Genomic DNA, 18,994 nt, shown 5'->3' on the forward strand with positions numbered 1-18,994 from the left:
AAAATCCACTACAAAACATCCTCTTAGCTTCTGGAAACACTAAGAACCCTTTTATGTCAAGGAGTTAAATCTTGTTACTCAGCTGGCATTAATTTCCCTCTTCTAACACCAAAGGGTTTTGATCGCTTCCTGCTTAAAAATTATGCACCAAATCTATATCATTCTTGTCTTCCCCTTTCCAGACAAGGAAGAAGAGAAAATGAAAAGGGTTGCAATGTTTTGCTGGCTCACTCATCTTAATGATCTTGGTAGAGGCTTGTTAAATTCTTACAGAGGGTATTTGTTTGTGGGGTATGAGACCGCTTTTTTTGCCCCAGAAGGATGTCACAGTGGGCTCAATGTCAGCTCTGAGCCAGGACCTTATAGGTGGGAATCAAAACAAAGATTAGGATGACAAGGAATTAGGATTTAATACTGAGGCTCTGGCCCTAACCAAGCCCATGGCTGGGTGGCCAATATCACTCAGCTCCAATACAAACACTTTTTTGGCCACCCTTTTTCCCCGCCAGCCTTAGTCTGGAACACATCTTAGCTTATCTGGTTTCTCCTCTTTGCAGTTTCATGAAACAATAGACTCAGCTGACCAACATGTTTAACCAAGTCCTCCCTTCGGACACACAAGCCTAGCACTGCCAAAGATGCATTGCGAATGCTTCAAATTCCTTCCATAGTGATCACTCAATGAAGAGGTCAGCTGGAGGAGCTAAAGCAAAAAATTAAATGCTTCTTCCAGCAGGGTTAATGACGACTGGCAAACTACAGAGACTAAAGTCAATGTTTACCATAAGCTGCAACAGATTGTGTGGTCGCTGCCAATTGTGAAGCCCGTCACTGGGATGGCTCTGCTAGTGGCCGAAGCACCCTGAGCTGACTGGGAGAGCCCTGGGGACCCAACCGGCCATGTCATACCATGATCCCCAAAGGAAGATGCTCCTGCAGTGGTATCCCCATCATCCCCACACAATGCTGTGGGAGATAGTGGAGAGGTCTGGGAGAGCGTGGGCTGCCTTTCCCAGCACAGAGCTGGGCTGAGGACTGTGCCCAGCTGCCAACTGGTGCTGTAGCCTTGGGACATGCCAAGAGCTGGTCCAGAAGGTACCCTCCTGAAACTCATACATAGCATACACAAGGCCCTCAGCACCAACGTTTCAATCCACGGACCATTCCTACACAGGAGTGAGTTCAGCCAGGTTTGGACAAGACTTTATTTCATTGAAAAGGGAACAGCACAGGGTATCCAGGCACTCGGTGTTATCTCTGTGTGTGGCTCACTTCTGTTTTCCTTATAAAGAGCCAAGCCTGTTCTTCTTTTCAAGGACTGATCATTTTGTAGTTTTCACATTTTTGATCTCTTGCAGCAAGTCAGACATTAGAGTGAGACTGACTAACAAGATCATGAAATCTTCAAAATCAATTTTGTTCTCTGACTCCTCATCCAGGGCAGAAATGATTTCCTGGTATTTTGGTTTATTTTCTTGGCCCTATGGAGAATTTTAAATGGAAAAAAAAAAAGATCAATCATAAAGTTCCTTTTTTCTTGCATCAGAAGAAAGACACCTATGTAAAAGTTCATGTATTTTCAATCTTCACATTCAGGTTTTTATGTCCACATTCATATTATTTTTTTCTAAAGTTATCGTAAGAAACTCTAACAGAAATATTGTTGCAATAACAGAAGAGAACAACCAGTCCCCAAAGTTTCCACCTGAATTCAAAATACGTCTTTTAAAAGACACCTAGTCACGACTGAAAATCTGGCAGAGATGCATGTCGCTGGAAGGAATCTGCAAGAAGTTTACAGCCACCGGTGCCAACCTAGCTGTTTTTCACCATACCCGGCTGCTGCCAGCCCCCTGGGTGGGTGATCGATGGAGAGGTGCTTTCTGCTTCCCTTCTCCCAGCGGCCCCAGTGCATGCGGCTCTGCAGCGTGGGGCTGGCTCTCCTGGTACTGGGTCAGTGCTCTGGCAAGCTACCAAACGCCTCATCAAATGCGATGGGTTTCTTCTCTTCATAAATGCTGTCTCTTGTCATCATATGAGGGGCTTTATGTTCGGGTTTTGATTTTTTTTTTTTTTTTTTTTGCAGTTGCTCTATTTTGTTAACAAAAATGCACGCAGGCACGTCAACAGGGGCTTCCTGCTGCACCCCTTCCTTTAGCCCCATGTTAGACATGGGCTCAACATAAAGCAGTTGACTCACTGAAGGTGTTTGTACCAAATCACTGAAGTCTCACACGGGACTACCCCGTGTTCTGATGCCCACCCAGCTGCAGGACAGAGCCCAGGGTGCCATTCCTGTACCCAAAGCACCCAGCCAGTGCCACCCGCTCACCCAAACCCCCTCACCTGTATGAAACGCCCAAACTGGGTTTGCAGCAGGCTTTTGGTTTCAGCTTTGCTGAGCTTGCCCTCGGGGTCAGCAGAGTTGTTATACACCAAAGCTGCGGTAGCAAAAGCTTTTTCAAGGTCTGAGCCTTTTTCTAGAGCTAGGAAGGGGGGGAAAAATGTTCTTAGCCTATCAGAAAAAGCAGCATTTGAGATATAATTGAAAGGAATGTGTCAGAGCCATCCAGAGTGGGTGGAAGTCTGTGTAGTTTCATTAAAGTTAATGAGACTGAAACTGTTTATGCCCACAGAGGACCTGGCCCAGATTTTATTTGGAGTGGGCCAGTGACATGCCTCACGGCCCATGGAAACATAACCAAAAAGGGCTTTTAATGACAGCTGGGGCACACAGCAGCAGTAATGCAAGGTGATGTGTGAGCCCTGTCTGGTCTGCCCTCATCCTGGGCACCCATCAAGGACCTGCACGCCATGGGCACAGGTCACACTGGCCATCTTTTGGATGCATTTGGACTCACAGGATCCATTATCAGGGGAGATGTGGCCCACCTGGGAAGCCCGGTTGAACAGAAATGCCCAAATCTGAGCATCAGTGCTGCACTTCAGCATTACAGTATACTTGGGATTTTGGCTGGAATATTTGGCTGAATTCATCACCCCCACTCCTAAGCCACATCCTAAAGACTGCACACTCACAGCCCTCAGTTATCATCAGGTGCTGCAAGTGATTCGGGTTGTGATTTTTAATGGAAAGGGAAGCAGAAGAGGAGACACAGACCAGCGTGGGAGCATGTTGCAGAGGGACCCATGAGACTCTTTTGCCTTGCACCGGCCGAGGGTCTGCATGGCCTCCAGAGCTCTGCTAAGTCACAAGGATTCACCGCACTTGGGCTGTGGCCTTGGAAGACCTGAACCCCCAACGGGCAAGAAATGGGTCCCCTTACCTTTGACTGATGCCAGCTGCTTGGCTATAGGTATGCTGCTAGTGAGAGAGAAGAGAGGCACAGTTATCACCTGGTGAATTCTCTGTCTGCATATCGCTTCTCCATGAGTGAGCTTGTTCCTTTCTGTTTCATTTAATCCCCCAGGAGCTCAGGGCTTCCCAAGGGACACCGGCTTTCCTTCACAGCGCAAAGGAAAATGCCCCTTGCAAGCAGCACACAACATCACACAGCTCCTAGTTCTTAACCTAAGCAAGTAGCCTGGAGTTGTTATTAAAGGTCCTTATTCAATAATTTTAAGAGAGGGGCATTGCAACACCGTTCAGGTCATGCCTTCAGAAGATGAAAGAGCTCCAGGAAGTTTCTCTGTTTTAAGCCCATCCCCAGGGAAGAGCAGAGGGGTCTGTCATCCTCTGCTCACCAGTGCTCCCAGTCTGGAGCAAACACATAGCTTTCATTTCCAGCAGGACTCATCTGTAAGCAGTACCCCCCTGCTTTCTGTTAAAACTTGAAGCTTGCTTATTTTTGCTAAAGTGCTGGAAACTAATTATATTGCAGTCAACACACAGAGGAAGAGATTGCTTGTGATGGAGACAAATACATCCAGACAATGAGTCTCAAGACAAGTGGCAGATCACCAGAGATGCAAAGAACAAAGCGATGACTTACCGCTTGGGCATGCCTGTCACAGCCGAAGGGCTTTTTTTGGTGGAAGCAGGAGCTGGCTGACTGACCGAGTACTGCTTGGTGCTGGGAACGCTTGCTCTGCAGCCACACATCTCGAGGCTGGGGTGTTTGTGATCTCTAAGCAACTCAAGTAATAGCCGACAGGTGAATTCAGGCTCTGCCCTGTGAAAGCAGCCTGCCCGCAGCCGTGCCCTATCAATAATGTAAACGCTACCTGGGGATCACAGAGCCGGCTAAATACCTTGGTCTAAAGCAGCCCCTGTAAGGCAGCATTGCTGGGTTGGAAAGTAGCATGGCTTTTATTTTATGTGAGAATTTGACAGAAACAAACCAAACTAATGGAGTCGGAATCCTCTTTGATCTGTAGGGACGTTATCTTTGCAGCAGGAATAACTAAGACACTGAATCCATTCAGCTATACACGTTATCATTTTAATGTGAAATCTTTCTAGTGTAGGCTAAAGTAACTTGCCCCAAGCTACAAAGTGCTTGTGTTCTTATAGACAGAGCCAGAAACCAAGCGTTTCCCAATTCCTGATCCAGCATCCATCCTAGGTGAGCACTCTCCTGCTCTAGTGTTTATTCCCCCCATGCAGTGCAAAGAGAAGACCTGTTCTTCCTCCGAGCCGCCTGCAAAGCAGCATCCAGCACGGAGCCTCTGCCTCGGTTTCTGCCCGAAGGGATGCTGCTTGCTTCCAAAAGCAGCACGGAGCCATATGGCAGAGCAGTCGCATGTTAGAGGAACTGGAAGGGCTCCGATGAACTTTGTTATTTATTGGCATGGATATCGCTATTAGAAACACACAGCTTGCCACGCTGCCTATCTCTGTGCACAGTCTGCTTTCTGCAGATCCTCTGCCTAGAGGTGTCTCACCAGGATAACTTCAACCCAAAAGACCAAGCAGCTGTTTTAATCCCAGGGTGGTCTGTTAACAGGTAGCGACTTCAGCTACCTCATCCAGCTCATCATTCCTGGTGAAAGGATAAAATACTGGTGTTAAAACTACCCAGGATGAGACTTTATGTAACAGGACACACAAAGGAGACTGCAACAGATGGCCTAAAGAATTAAAATGTTTTCCTCATTTAGTAGAAGCTAAATTACTGAAGGCTAATGAATAAGGATGTTCACCACCTTACTGTTCCTGGATTTTAATTATCTTAAAAAGCATGGGAAAAGAGAACCTTTAATTTTCCATCTAAGAGTGTCATTACTCAAACAATTCAGAGCCTTTTTCTGAGAGGTTTAAGCTGTCTTAGATCTCTAGTGCATTCTTTAGGACTGGCTCATGAATAAAACAGAGCCCGTAATTGCAATGACGCAGCCAAAACACATATAATCAATGCTCATTATCCCATCAATTAACACACTAAAATTAAACAAGAATTCAGGCTTAGTAATCTGCCATCAGCTTAAAAAAAAAAAAAAGAGTCTTGATATCATGTTGAAGTGATAATTCCCTTTCACATCTGTTGAACCGTACAAGAAGGCATGAAAAGCCTTACATCCCAGTTAATCTGCAGAGCGGTAATGTTTGGTCTTAGCGTCCAAGATAAAAATGAGAGTGAGAAACAGACTCATTGCATGTTTATCAGCTACAGGCAACGCTGTGAGCTGCCTGGCAAAGCCAGCCCTCTGCGTTTTGGGCTCTTTCCACTGCAGATCAGATTTCAGTTTGCAGTTTTTTTCATCTAACCAACTTCTGAGAGCCTGAACTCTGGAACAGGTGATTTGCTTTGATGGGGTAGTAACAAGTTCAGGCAAGCCTAGGGTAGGTTATCCCTCTCGGATATACTGATTAGGGTATGCAGGAGCATTAGTGCCCAACAGATAAAGGGTAGCACAAGGATAACCCTTGCCTTTTGCAGATGATCAGCTTTGAAGACAGCAAGATTTTGGCTGTTTGTGTTGCTCGAGTATTCTGGTCAGCGAGGTGTGCAGGGAGCCAGGCCATCTGCTCTGTATCTATTTTGATACACCCTATTTATGTTGGAAACATCCAGGTGCTTTTATCGGTCAATCTTTCGCATGTTTCACACATTAACAATATTGTCTGCACAAAATATGCACCCCGATGCTCAAAACTGCAAAATCTTTACAGGCAGTTCACTTAAAATAATTGCCACTGAAAAAAGCCACGGTCTTCACTTCACTTTCGGTATTTCCCCAGAGTTTTCCCATCCTTTTTTAAGTGCTTTCTGCAATTCAGGAAGACTTTAATTGTGAAACAGTTGTGTGTGGTGGAGCCCCGGCTCCCTTGGAGATGACCCCACAACTCTGGGCAGGGGCAGGCATGGACATGCCCGCAGGCAGAGCCCAGGGACCGAGGAAGAAGGGAGTACCTAAACCGCAGATGCATTCACATCACAGCCACTCAGACTTCATTTCTTCAGCAAACTATTCAGCAGCTGCAGGAGAAGTGCTGTTAATTTACTCAAGGTAATAGCTTGATTTCTTTGTGACCAGGTCATCTTGATCTTACATGACACCTGTATTTTCTTCCAAAGAGCCAAGACTGAGAAGCTCTCCACTCCTTCTTAGCTCAAAGCAGGACTGGCTGCCACAGCCTAATACTATTTTCCTCTTGCTCCATCCCTTTGAAATCAATTTCTTAAGGTAGGAAAAGCTAGCAGACGCAGCAGGTCTGACGTGCTCCCTGTGGTGGGTGTCTCAACCCCAGCTACAGCCTGTGGTGGCCCTGTGCTGCCTGTGCCCCTCCAGCTTGGGCAAGCGAGCTCGGCCCCACTGTGGAAGGACCTTGTCCTCGTCTTCTGCACGGTGGCTTGCACTGAAGAGACACAACCCAAGGCAGATTAACAGGGCATTCAACCAGCTCAAGGGATGGAGAGCCGTGCTGCTGCAACAAGCAGCCTGCTCTGCACAACTGGAAGTCCGCTGATGGCCACTGCACCCCTCTGGTCACTGAGCCAAACCAGCTCCTGGCCACCTGTGGCTGGTTTACCCAAGCTAATACACTGCTAAGCATCCAGGAAAAAAAACAAAACCGGAACCCCTGCATTTATTCCAGGAGGTAGGGAAAGTGGAGGATAAATAAAGTCCCAGGATGAGTGTTTCCCACCCATTTGCTTCTCCCTCACCATGCCTTTTGGGTGCATGGTGCCACTGTTCCGGTCTGTGCTGGGATGGCATGAGAGAGAGTTCAGCTCAGCCTGGGATTTAGCTCTGGGGTCGCAAATGACTCCAGTATCTGTGAATCTCACTGCTGAGACAGTGCAGGTAAAATGCCATTTGAGAAAAGCTATTAGAACTGGTCTGTCTGCGGAGAAACATCGCTTGTCTTCTCGTGTCCAGGCATGGTACAGCACTGGGGCCCAAATATGCCCACGCCTCATATAGGGACTGCCAGGGAGCAGAGCAGCTGAGGGGATCCCCTGCACCCAACTCCCTCAGGCTTATTTGAAGATCTAACGTATAAGAGATGATCCCAACATTTTTTATATGGTATTCATTTTCAGAGGGAAGCCTGAAAATACTATTACCAAATAATTTTTCCTTTGAGAAATGTTTTATTATAGGGTGTTTAGACTTCAAAAAGGCAGCTATATTCATAAAACCCTAAAATCTTATTAAAGAAAGACACAACAATAAAAACTTAATAAAAGAAACTGGTAGCTAAATGCCACAAATGGGATGCCTCCCCACTCAACTGTTAAAATCTCATATCAAAATGCTAAGATCTTCATACTAAGGATGTATGGCATTGACAAATGATGGGACAATAAGCACCAGATATTAATACTAAAATACAGATCATTGCTGTAGTTAGAAAATTCCATGAGGAAAAGCTCTTGGGTTTAGTAGCAGGAGGGAATAAAAAGCAATCCTGAAAAAGAATAGTTAAGTCAGGGAAAGCATAAGCTAAATAGCCCATCCATTCGTATATATAAGATTTTTATTAAAATCTGGCTTAAAACTAGTAGACAGAGGACTAAACGCTTATGACATGACATGGTATAACATGAGAAGAACTTTTTCAGAAAAGGATGAAACAATATGTGGCAGTTTCTACTTGGTAGTTCTTTATCTGTTTGTAATATTAACTGCGAAACTCTGGAGAGGCTGTCAGGAGCAGACTACAGACAGGTGCAACGCGTGTTCCGTGCAACTGCCTCTTTCATCAGTACATCAGAGACTCAGCCAGGAGTCATTCAGGGCTAGAGCCCAATTTGCTCACTCAATTTGAGAGCATATACAGACTGAAAATAATTAACTTAATCAGGTCAAGCAATTGCAATATGATTTCATGCAACAGCAGCACAAACTTTCTCCAAGTCCTGGCTGTCACCGAGGCTCTGTTAAGGGCAGCTCAATGGCCACAACGCAGGAGATTTGATCAGTCTTCAAGAAAGTATTGCACAACAAAAAAATACCTTGTCAAGTAGGGGCAGAGCTCTGTGGGCTGGATTTGCATCTAAATTCATCCTTGTCTCCTTAGTGTGCTGGGCAGGGAGCAAAGCAGGCTGCAGAGCCCCTGGGTACCCGCAGCGGTGCTCCCTGCCCTCTCCGGCCCCTCTCCACGGGAGGGGATGATGCCACAGCTTTGCAAAGTGCATCCCCTCCCCAGCCAAGAGCAACAGGGAAACCTTAAAACAGTGCGTGAGCCTCTTCCTTGGCCTCTGAGGCACCTGGAGAGAAAATCCTGTGCTCCCAGGTTCCCCACCATACATGCGGAGTTACCTGCCTCTCCTCCACTGCTCTACACTTGATAACGCAAACACGCTCCTGTCTCGGGTAGCTGAGAAATGGGCTATAAAGAGAAACACATGGGAAAACAGGAGGGACAGCACAGAAGATCAAGGAACATGTTTTTTCCCAGGCTGACCTAGTTATTTAACTAACTGGCAGAGATACTCACTAATGATGAAGTAGGCAAGCAATCAGTCTGCCAGCAGCAGTTTCACAGAGGGTGCTCGAGTTTACTTAGCTATTTGTCTTAAACCCAGGCAACATCAAATACAGTCTTTTTGATCTTGCTGCTCGACACTTTGCTATACAGTCACTATTCCCCATTCAAATAAACTTCCAGCTTCTCAATAATTGCCAAAGGATGTGGTAAGGCGCAAATCCAGAGGAACACAGAGGAAACATTCAGACACATTTTCTTATATAACACAGACAAGTGCATGCATCATTTTTATTTTCGCTTTTTTCTGCTGGCATACTATATTAATCTGAGAAGCTATAGATGAAGAGATTTTTCATCCCTCCTAATTCACAGACAAGGCTATGATCCCCAAAGGATAACAACCAGCTCATCCATTCTGCGTGGCAGCAAGAAGTTAACGTACCTGTGAAGGTCTGGCCAACTGGGTAAAGCAAAAGGCAAGTCTTTCATGAAAACATGTGCCTCTCACTGCTTTCTCATCTCTTCCACCAGCTCTGCCCTTCAAGAGAAAAAGCTCAGATTTGGAGTTCTACAAATACTACCCAAAATAAGTAATCTTAATTCTGTCCCCAGACTTGTATTAGAAACTGCTCTTTCTTCAGGGGTGTCAACTCCAGAGGGTCTGAAAGCTGCAGTTTCTGTGCTCGCATGGCTATACAAGAATTTCAGTTTGTTTGAAATGCAGTAACGAACCTAAGCAGAACTCCATTTTCTTACCTTCAGCATAGGATATAAAAGTATGGAAATGGGACCCTGCTGATCTAGGTAGAAAAGTTGATGGAGAGAAAGCTAGTTGACACAAAAAACTCTATCTAATTCTAGTGCAGAGGCTTAGATGACCCAACCTGGGATATTCCTGATCAACTAATACAAAGCAAATTTTAGGGTTGTTTTTTTGAAAATAAGAGGTGAAGTAGGACGATGCAGGAGGGGGCATGAAGAACATACATCCCATCTCCATCCCTTGCCACACACAGAGATTTCACTTTCTCCTGGCTTGCCTATATCTAACTTCTTCCAAACTTAAAAAAAAAAAAAAAAGAAAAGAACAAAAGGACTGTGGAGCCAAAATAAAATTTTTCAGTGACCGAGAAAATTGTATTTTGCTCCCATTTGGAATACCAGGACATTTAGATATTCCGGTTTGTCCTCTCTACAGCTCAAAAGCGGCTTCCCAGCAATCCACAGAACCGAGTTAGTCCTACTGACAGGTGGAAAGAGAGGTAAAGAGGCAGGCAGGTATTAAATTGCACAGTTTTAATTTTTTTTTAAACTTATGATACTGACCTTTAATGACAAGTGTCTGTAGAAGTGTCATACTCCACTGTACATTAAAACAATCCTCATAAAAGTGTTGGAAAACAGTAAAAATATGACCAATAAGGTCAAGTACAGGAACAGTTATTTATCTTTATTAGTTTTCTTCTTAGTTATTTTGCAGTGACATTTTAGTATTAACATACTCTGAAAACATTCATTGTATGCAATAACTTTATTAGGGTCAAATAGATGTCACAATACAGATTCATCCACTGAGTAGCCATAAATTGGTTACAACAATCATAGAAGAGACTAAGCTGTTTTAAGCTAAGATGCTTTCAACATTACAGCTCATACAATAAGATTATATACTGATACACTTTGATTTAGAAATGCAGATGATCAGTTTTGATTAGTCCATTGTGCTTCAGGTTTTCATTTGTGTCAATGCACCCCATACGCTGTAGTGAGGAAGGGCTGAATTTCACAGGGAGAAATCCGAACAGGCTACAAGTCTGGCTCTGGCTATTTTGGGACGAGTTCCTCCGAGCCTGGGTTATTTGGTCAGTCCAGTTACATTCTCCGGTAGCACCAAGCTAGCGCTCAGAGCAGAGACAGAACAGAGGGATCTCTAACAGTCTTGACACAGCACAGATGGGAAGGTTTTCTTATCATAAGAGGATATAAAGGAATATTTACGCTTTGTAAGGTCACGACAATACATGCGGTTTTCATATTTTTCTGTATTAAGCAACAGGGCATTTTCACACGGTTTTGTATACTGATATCTGCACCTCTGTTATCTTAGTTAAATAAATACCTTTGTAAACATATAACACAGTTACTTGGTCCTTATTTTCCACAGCTCACGTTAAAAGATTCACAAAACATCCATAGAAATAGTGATTTATAGAATGAATATTTAGCTGAATTAAATGGAATAAATATTGGTCAGGTACCATATATACTACTGAATGCCATTTCAAGGAAAAACATTTTAGTAACAAAGCATTCAGAACTTGGGTAAGCCATATATTCAGCTCTGCAAAATATATAAAATATGCACACTTCTTTTAAACATACATGTAACAAAACATAGTGGCAGAAGTTGAGAAGTTCCATTTACACAGTCCAGACATTTGGTAGTATGAAAATGCTTATCCATGCACTAAATTACAGATGATTCAGTTAACTGAAATAATAGTAAAATCTTCTGAAACAAAAAGGCATAACCAAAACAAATGCTTTGAAGAGTCATAGACAGGCAGTTCTGAAAATCTAGGTGCAATGTTACATGCGTGGATATACAGAATAATCTGTAGAAATAATAGTAAAACACTTCCATTTTTCACCAAAATGCAGAAGGAAATTGAATTATATTATGCATATTAAATACTACAGACTTGAGGCTACAAAATGCTTCTACCATCTTAACACATACAAAACTACCATAAAGTTATCTCTACAGTACATACTACAATACTGACTCCAGGTCATCACCAGCGATGAGCATGTCCCCTGTATCTGGCTAGTCAGGGAAAAAAAGGTCAACTCCAGCCCACCAGCCACCTCCCATCTGCCTCAGGAGGTAGGCTTAGATCTTCTATCGACGTTAAACACTGTGTTGTAGTATTAATTTACGTAAAACCCTTAAAAACCTGGTGCCACCGAAACTTGAGACCTGCTAAGCTCTCTACGTGTGAGGGATGCAAGACCTCGTGCTGCATGAACCCTAAATCTGATTAGCGAAGGAGGTTGGCCCGCTCTGGCCGTAGCTCTGGGACTGGCTGTATTCACCCACCTGGCCGTAGGAGCCCGGCTGGTTGTAGCCACCGGCCGGCCCGTAGCTGTCTTGGTTGTAGCCACCCTGGTTGTAGCTGCTGGACTGCTTCTCCATGGTGTCCGGAGGGTGCCGCTGGCCCGAGGAATGCCAGCCCGTCTCCTTAAACACAAACCAAATGTTGCCTGCCCAGAGGATAAAGTTCAAGAAGCCAAAGACCTGGGTGGGGAGAAGAGGAGATCGTCACCCGGTAGCCGCAGTCTCACGTTACCTACCCTGCATAGTCCTGGGAGAAGTGAAAGCTGCTCCCAGTACATCCTTCTCCTCAAACCTGCTGGAAGATTTTCTCAGAAATTCACCTCCCTTAACTGTAGCTCACAAGGTGTTTGTTTTCTATTTTGTTTCCAAAAAAAGGTTGAGTTTTCAGGCCAAAATAATTTTTTTGTTATTTGAAAACAAACTAGTTTAAAGAAACTGTGGAAAGATAAAACTGAAAGAAACTATTTAAAAAGAGAGAAATTGATTGTTCTGCTGGCCTAAAGTAATTTTCTGTTTGTTGTTTTTCAAACATTCTGAAGACCAATTTTATGTTGTTTTTCTGAGGATTTTTAAAGGAATCTGTGAGGTACAAAACCCTTTCTTCCTAAAGGAGTGCACAGACCCCTTTCCAAAAGCGTTGCAGCGAGCGAGTTCGCAGCAGACAGGCCAGCCAACGCAGCTGGACAGACACCGGGCTCTCCCCCTGTCCCAGCCCCGCACGCTCACCCCGCTGCTGCTCCGCGGCAGGGAGCTGACCTGAGTCACACTCCGCCTTTCCCCGCAGCAAGACCGTCCTTCCAATTAAATCATTTCAGCTAACTGGTTTACACCAGTCGATTTAGGTCCATAGAATGGTAAAAAAGATGAAAATGCGTTTGCAAGGTAAAGGTGAAAACGGGTAATCAAAAATCACTTACAACCGAAGTGTTGAGGCTTGACATAACCGGGCTGCGAACAGGCAAGCATTTGTTGGACTGCTGTTTGCAGGCGGACATCAGTAACAACACTTCGTCTGGGTCGGTCGCAATCTTGACGTCTGACAGTCCTTTAGCCCAAGCAGATGAGCTCACTAGCCACAAGAATGAGAAGACCACTGTCACAATGAAATCCTAAAAGACAAATTAGTTAGAAGCATTATACTGGTGTGTCCATTGGGAAGAAAAAAAACATTCAAAAACTCCAGAAAACTGAAAGCGTGCGTCAATGGATGGAGAAAACAAGAGCTTGTTGTTTCGTGGAAGCTTGTGATTACCGTCATCACCTACAGAGCTAATTTTCAGAAGCACTTGACGCTCCTAATGGGGCAGAGCCCTTTGGCTGCCATTTGCACCTCCAACCCCAAGGCCAGATTCCCACAAGTGTGTGGCTGGTACCCAGGATGCTGAGCTGCCTTGGAAACCTGCACCTGGCTGATGAATTGGGATCAATTAAAAAATACAGATGCCTGGAAAGGAGCTGGGCCCTCCTGAGGGCTGGCTCTCGCCCCGGGTGCTCCTACAGACAGCTAGGGTGGGTTTCTGATAGGAAGCAATTCCATCCGTGGCAGCATCTCAGGGAGAACCTGAAACTGGCTAATCCTCAGCTACCAGATGAGGAGTTTTCTCACCAGCTACAGGTAAGGCCAAATGTCCCCGCTCTGCACGAGCCGTGCAGCCACTAATTATCACGAGCAAGCAAATAAACAGTGAGACTTGCCAAGCAGAGAGACTCCTCAGCTCCCCTCTGTCCCAGTAAAGCGTTTGCTCCTAATTCCCATCCACGTGAAAAGAGAGGAGAAGGGGTGGCAGTCCCACCGGGATCCAGCGCCTCCGAGCAGCTCTGCTCTGAACCACTCTGCTCACTTTTCCCTGGAAAGACTCTCAGGAGCACGCACAGGCATAAACTTCTCCTTGTCTTAGCCAGAACAAGTGGCCAAGTGACACTGTTGTTGTGTGGGTTTGGGGGGAAAGGAGGGAGGAGGTGTGATTTTTCAAGCTTTCTTGTGTCTTGCTAGAACAGAAGAGCCTTTCTGCTGTCATGTTTCATCCCATCTGTCAGCCCACAACAGATGGTAGAGGTGCCAAAGTCTAACATACCACTAACTGCATCGCTGCGTCTTGATATCCCACCTCCCATGGGGGCTGCTTCCCCTTCCCCCTTAGAAAGTAAAGGTGTACGTCAAAGGAAGAGAAAACGTTCATTAAGGACACAGCGTTTTGGGTTGCTGTCTAATGAGACAAGTGATCCCTGGGAAAGATCATTCTTCTCTTCTACAAGCACACCTGACATTTGGCGAAGGAGCTCTCCGTGGCACCGCAGGGATGGAGGACGCGAGCTTCTTCCACGACGGAAGATGCGCCAGTCAATAAACCAGCCGCACAAGCGAGCCATGAACAAAGGATTTCTCCGCTCACGCAGATGGGATTAAATTAACTGTGCCTGGATGCTTTCCCAAAGGATACATCCTTCTCTTTTAACAGTGCCACAGTTTGTTTTCTGCAGGCCTGTGTCTGCCGCTGAGCTTTGAGTTCCTCTGACCTCCCTTCATGCTGGCCAAAAGGGCTCTCCTGCCGAGTGTCAAGCCCGGGAGCTGACAACTATCTTAACACCCCAAGAAACTCCGGGTAGGCAGAGGCATATAGCCCAGAGTAATTTTTCTTCTCAGGGAGATTCCAGGAAAATGAATTATTGTGTCTTCTATGTCCTAGCATTAACTGCATGAGAAATGGGCTCCTAGAGGCAACAGTTCAATCGCAAACATTTCCTAAAACTTCCAGCTGGTAGAAAGACCAGATATTCACTGAGCTATGGATCATGATGGGATATGGTCTTTATTTGCGATGAGGCTTGACATGTTATCTACCTGGATGCCAAGCCGCCACACAGGTTCTGATTGATGCAACACACAGGGACACAGCAGAGTCTTGGGGAACACATCTTTTAAATGGCAAGCAATTCTCTCTCGATGCCACCACACTATTAAACTTCGCAAGCTACATCAAGCTCTGCAATCAGTGTGTTGGCATAACAATAAAATTAATCAGCAGGTAGAAATTTGAAGCAGAGACAAATTGACCCAAACTAACACAATGTAGGAGCTTAAATTTTGCTAAAAAGAGGGAACTTTTAAAAGCAAGCAAAGTTCTTCAAGCAGGGGACAGCAGCAAGGGTTCAGACCTGCTGTCGAACTTGCAGAGCCTGACCCCATGCTGGTGAGGCTTCTGCACAACTCGTGGCACAAATGACTGCAGCCTGCACGAGTCCCTCTCTCTGACTGCTAGAAGGTTGTGTCTTGGGCTACAAAGTACTGCTGGGAACATCCCAGAGCACTGTGCAATGGAGGGGCTGGTCCTAAAGGCGCTTAGTATTCAGCGTTGTTTCTCAGGTCTTGTCTTCTATGTCTCACTTCAGCCTTCTGCTGACTCTCTCTGCTCCCCTGCGCCGGAGCATCCGCAGAAGGCTAACCCTGCCTGATCCTGCCCTCTCTGCCACCAGATCCCCTGTGTGAGAGCGGATCAGAGCCTCGGGGAAAGGGTCCCTGCTCCTGGGGGGCTGGGATCAGCCCTTTTATGCAGGAAATCCCCAAACCTGTAAAGTCTGGCTGGGTGCAAGAAACACACCGAGCCAAAAGGGGAAAGATTGCAAGGTGGGACTGGGAGAAGAAACCAGCCAGCCCGTCCACCAGCCACAGGACACGACCGCTCCCAGAGACATGTTACAAGACCAACAGCTTGTCAAGAAGACAGGATGGAAAGCCTAACGAAACATGAGGGTTTTTTCAGCAGGTGTCTCACCAAGGCTACGTGGCCGGACTCAGGCTCGTGAAGGATTTGTTCCATCTCCTCTGCGCTGTGTAAAGAGCAAAATATACGACTACAGCAAACTTGCATCTTCCTATTTATTTTGAATCTGTGCTAACCTTCAGCTTTGGCTGGAACTTGAACTTCTCTTGTTTTCAAGTGGGTTTGGATTTCTGGCTGAACATTTTCACAGCTCTGGGTGGAACAGAGTTGCAGGATAATGACATGCTGAAAATAAAAGTGAATTTTAAGCTAAGCTGTTCTGTGGTTTAATGTCTATCTGGGGAATTTCTCCTTGGTAATTAAAGCCAGAGTGCCTGCATACTAAAACAAATCTTGCATTTGAATGTTTAATATCCCCATAGCATGGGTGATTTTTTTTTTCCTTTGGAACAAAGTAATTTTTGTAGTTGCTCTCTTGAAATGGTGTCTACAGATCTCTTCAGTATGTATTGTTTTACAGTTACGCTACACTCCTAATTGCAAAATCTCTTTCTCAGATCTCAGCTGAGATACTTTGGTCTGCCTACAGGTGCCTTTGGGAAGGAGGAAAAATAGGAACACGTAGGAGAAAGCAGAAAACAAGATTTAAAATATGCTGAATATCCAAGGAGGGAGTTTTTAAGAGCCTGAAGTACACGTAACAAAAAAAAATTCTTGCTGCCTTTTTCAAGTTGAAACTTGCTATTACCGAGTTTGCCAAAAATGCCTACTTGGAACAATTTTATATACTATATGTTTTAGAATAGAACTGTGAATGTGCCTTTTCTTTTCATGGTAACACTTCTCCTTGCTATCAAGCTACTGGCTTTTCCAAGATGCCTGTCTTTGGAGGGGGCAGTTGCTTAAGTCTCCCGAGCACGGTTTCAGATTCCCCAGTGTCCAGCACAATCTCACCAGCCAAAAGCATCTGCAGAAACCGCTCATTCCCTCGGAAAGGGGATGCGCTTTGCCTGCTCTGAGCCGGTCGGTGGCTTCAGCAGCCTCTGACAGCAGCAGCGTCCCCTGCGCCCTCCGTGCCCTGCTCTTCCTCCCAACTAACGTGGTCTAAGTTTAGCACGACAGCCCTGGGCTGTTGTGTTTGACAGCACGCAAAACCTCTGCTCTGGCCTGGCCGGAGGGCCCCTGGAATCCCTGCCGCACGCACGCTCCCTCCTCCCCCGTTGAACCGCAGCTGCTGGCCCCGTAACCAGCTTCCACGCAGGGCTTTCAGTGCCTCTCCACACACGTTTCCATCCACCAACGCTCATGCTACAAAACCTTCTCCTTTGACAAAACCTTCTCGTGCATTTACAGCACACAAGGGAGCAACTCCTCAAACACCAAAGCCTACAAACCCTCCCAGCCAGAGCCCGCGTAGCCCGGCGGCACTGCCAACACTTTCAGGCTCAGCCACGCAGGAGCAGAGGGAGATTTCCTTACCCCAGGAGCAGCAAACCGCTCAGAGGATTTGCTTTTACACTCACACTGGACCTAAAAATTCAAGAGCCACCCCAGAGAGAGCCATGGCCTCAGCCCAGGAAAGTGGCCAACAGAGGGCTGCTGCAGGGAGCAAATGCCTTCCTACGTGGCATTTTAGCTCTTTTTTTTGTTTGAACAAGTTCCCACCCCAGATTTTATGCAGGTTGAAGCTTTGAAAGAATTACACACTTCTTGCAATGCCGTATGGCCTTGAGAGCTTGCTTCCGGCAGGGATGTGTGGAACCCCTTGGGAGGCACCAGTGTGTACAGCAAGGTCACTGTAGCTTGTGTTTCAAAAAGGAGATGACAAAAGTGGGTTGAAACAGCCCTTTGAAATGCAAAGAATTATTCTGGTTATTAATGATTTTACTTTTTAACTGCAAAGAATTCAGTCTTTGTTTTTACAGATGGCTCTTTATTCTTTTCCTATCTATTTTCTAGAAAGCAGGACAAAGGGGAGGAAATAAAACATGTTTAATCAAAGACATCTCCACAGAGCAGACTAGGAGTGTACTTAACTCACTTGGTCTGCAACATATGTAAAGAACCAAATGCCTTTCGGCTTAATGCGATTATTCACAGGACTCCAGATGCAAAGGAAGGATCTCATCTTCTTACACGTAAGCATCTTTATGCACTGTAAGAATGAGATTATCAAGTAATCACTATAAAAATGAAATATCTCTTTTCAGGGCTGTCAGTCACTTTGCTAAATAATTTTGTGCTTTTATATTAATTGATTGGAATACCAATAAAGTGATTTACATACATGAATGGATGTGGTTTTTCACGGCCAATCTATAACTTCCCCAAGACAAACCCAAAGGCACACAGAGTTGTCAGAGTGTGGGTTTTAAATCGAGTACATACGGGGTATAGAAACGATGGAAAAACAGGTAAGGAGTCTGAGTGATGGGTACTGATACACATGGACTGTGATTATTCTTTCCTCTATTTTCCCACTCCAGAGACAGATGAAAGCATCTCCCCCCAGATCCTCTGCTTGCAAAGATCTGAAACAGGGCATCAAGACAGAGGTGCTTGGGGTGGCAGCCCCAGAGTGCAGCTCATCTCTGCTCTCCCTGCAAACCAGCAATGCCTCCCCAGGGTACAACACGGTGCTACACAAGTGGAAATCAGCTTAGGTGAAGCTTAGAGATGCAGATATACTGAAAACTGGTGAGATTTTGTACATCGCATTCGTTAAAATCTAAGTCACCCTCTCTAATTCATTTCTTTAGAATGTTTCTGGCTCTTGAGCACTCACCAGTCATTTGAGAAACTGGCTTGCATGTGTTGTAACAGCTGAGGTGAGCCCCCAGCTCCTCGCTGCACATGTGCATCAGGAAGGAGTTTGCAACGAAATTAAAATCACAGCTGGGGTTTGCAGAGCTCAGAAACACATCGCACGTATCTATCAGGTATTGAACCCCTGGTAAGCTGTTCCTTGGTTCCTTTAGGAACTGGGAATCCAAGGTCCTCTCTTAGGTTCACCTGTCCAGTATGAACTGCTCCAAAAGATCTCGCCACAGACGCAAGCGGAGGACGTGTGTGGCAAGGGCTCGCTGCCGACAGCCCCGTGGGAAGGGGCAGCTCCCACCCCCATCACAGATGAATAACACAACCAGGGCCCTGTGCAACCGAAAGGAAGATTTTTATCCCCCAAGCCTGACAGGCAACGTTAGCCACAGACACAGCTCACTGCACAGTGAATAAAACATGCTGGTGCCATCCAAACAGCCACGGAAGGAGTTAACGGCTTCTGCTGCTGGAAATATTTCCTTGCCATGATGTCTC

At 45.6% G+C, this 18,994-nt stretch overlaps 2 protein-coding genes across 5 annotated transcripts in view; both read right to left on the bottom strand.

Moving 5' to 3' along the window:
* Positions 1-1,255: 1,255 nt before the first annotated feature.
* SNTN (sentan, cilia apical structure protein) lies at positions 1,256-4,063 on the bottom strand. The gene is made up of 4 exons (XM_009936632.2): positions 3,954-4,063; positions 3,288-3,322; positions 2,347-2,486; positions 1,256-1,481 (listed from the first exon to the last, which is right to left on the bottom strand). The coding sequence occupies exons 1-4, from the start codon at positions 4,061-4,063 to the stop codon at positions 1,323-1,325; spliced, it is 444 nt and encodes a 147-aa protein (XP_009934934.2). The 3' UTR covers positions 1,256-1,322.
* A 6,292-nt stretch (positions 4,064-10,355) lies between these two features.
* SYNPR (synaptoporin) overlaps positions 10,356-18,994 on the bottom strand; it is a 113,091-nt gene continuing 104,452 nt past the window's right edge. For all 4 annotated transcript variants that reach the window (XM_075432938.1, XM_075432937.1, XM_075432936.1 and 1 more), the window contains 2 exons: positions 12,875-13,066; positions 10,356-12,137 (listed from right to left, as the gene is read on the bottom strand). In XM_075432938.1, the coding sequence (XP_075289053.1) occupies positions 11,871-12,137; positions 12,875-13,066 (459 nt within the window). In that variant the 3' untranslated portion in view covers positions 10,356-11,870. The remainder of the gene's footprint in view (positions 12,138-12,874; positions 13,067-18,994) is intronic.

This window comes from Opisthocomus hoazin, chromosome 11 (assembly GCF_030867145.1).
Source record: "Opisthocomus hoazin isolate bOpiHoa1 chromosome 11, bOpiHoa1.hap1, whole genome shotgun sequence".
Classification (NCBI taxonomy): Eukaryota; Metazoa; Chordata; class Aves; order Opisthocomiformes; family Opisthocomidae; genus Opisthocomus; species Opisthocomus hoazin.

Coding starts and splice junctions, on each gene's coding strand:
- SNTN (XM_009936632.2), bottom strand. CDS start 4,063: ATGTGTGGCTGCAGAGCAAGCGTTCCCAGCACCAAGCAGTACTCGGTC. Junction 3,323..3,953: donor GTGACAGGCATGCCCAAGCG/GTAAGTCATCGC, acceptor TCTCACTAGCAG/CATACCTATAGCCAAGCAGC. Junction 2,487..3,287: donor GCAGCTGGCATCAGTCAAAG/GTAAGGGGACCC, acceptor CCCCCTTCCTAG/CTCTAGAAAAAGGCTCAGAC.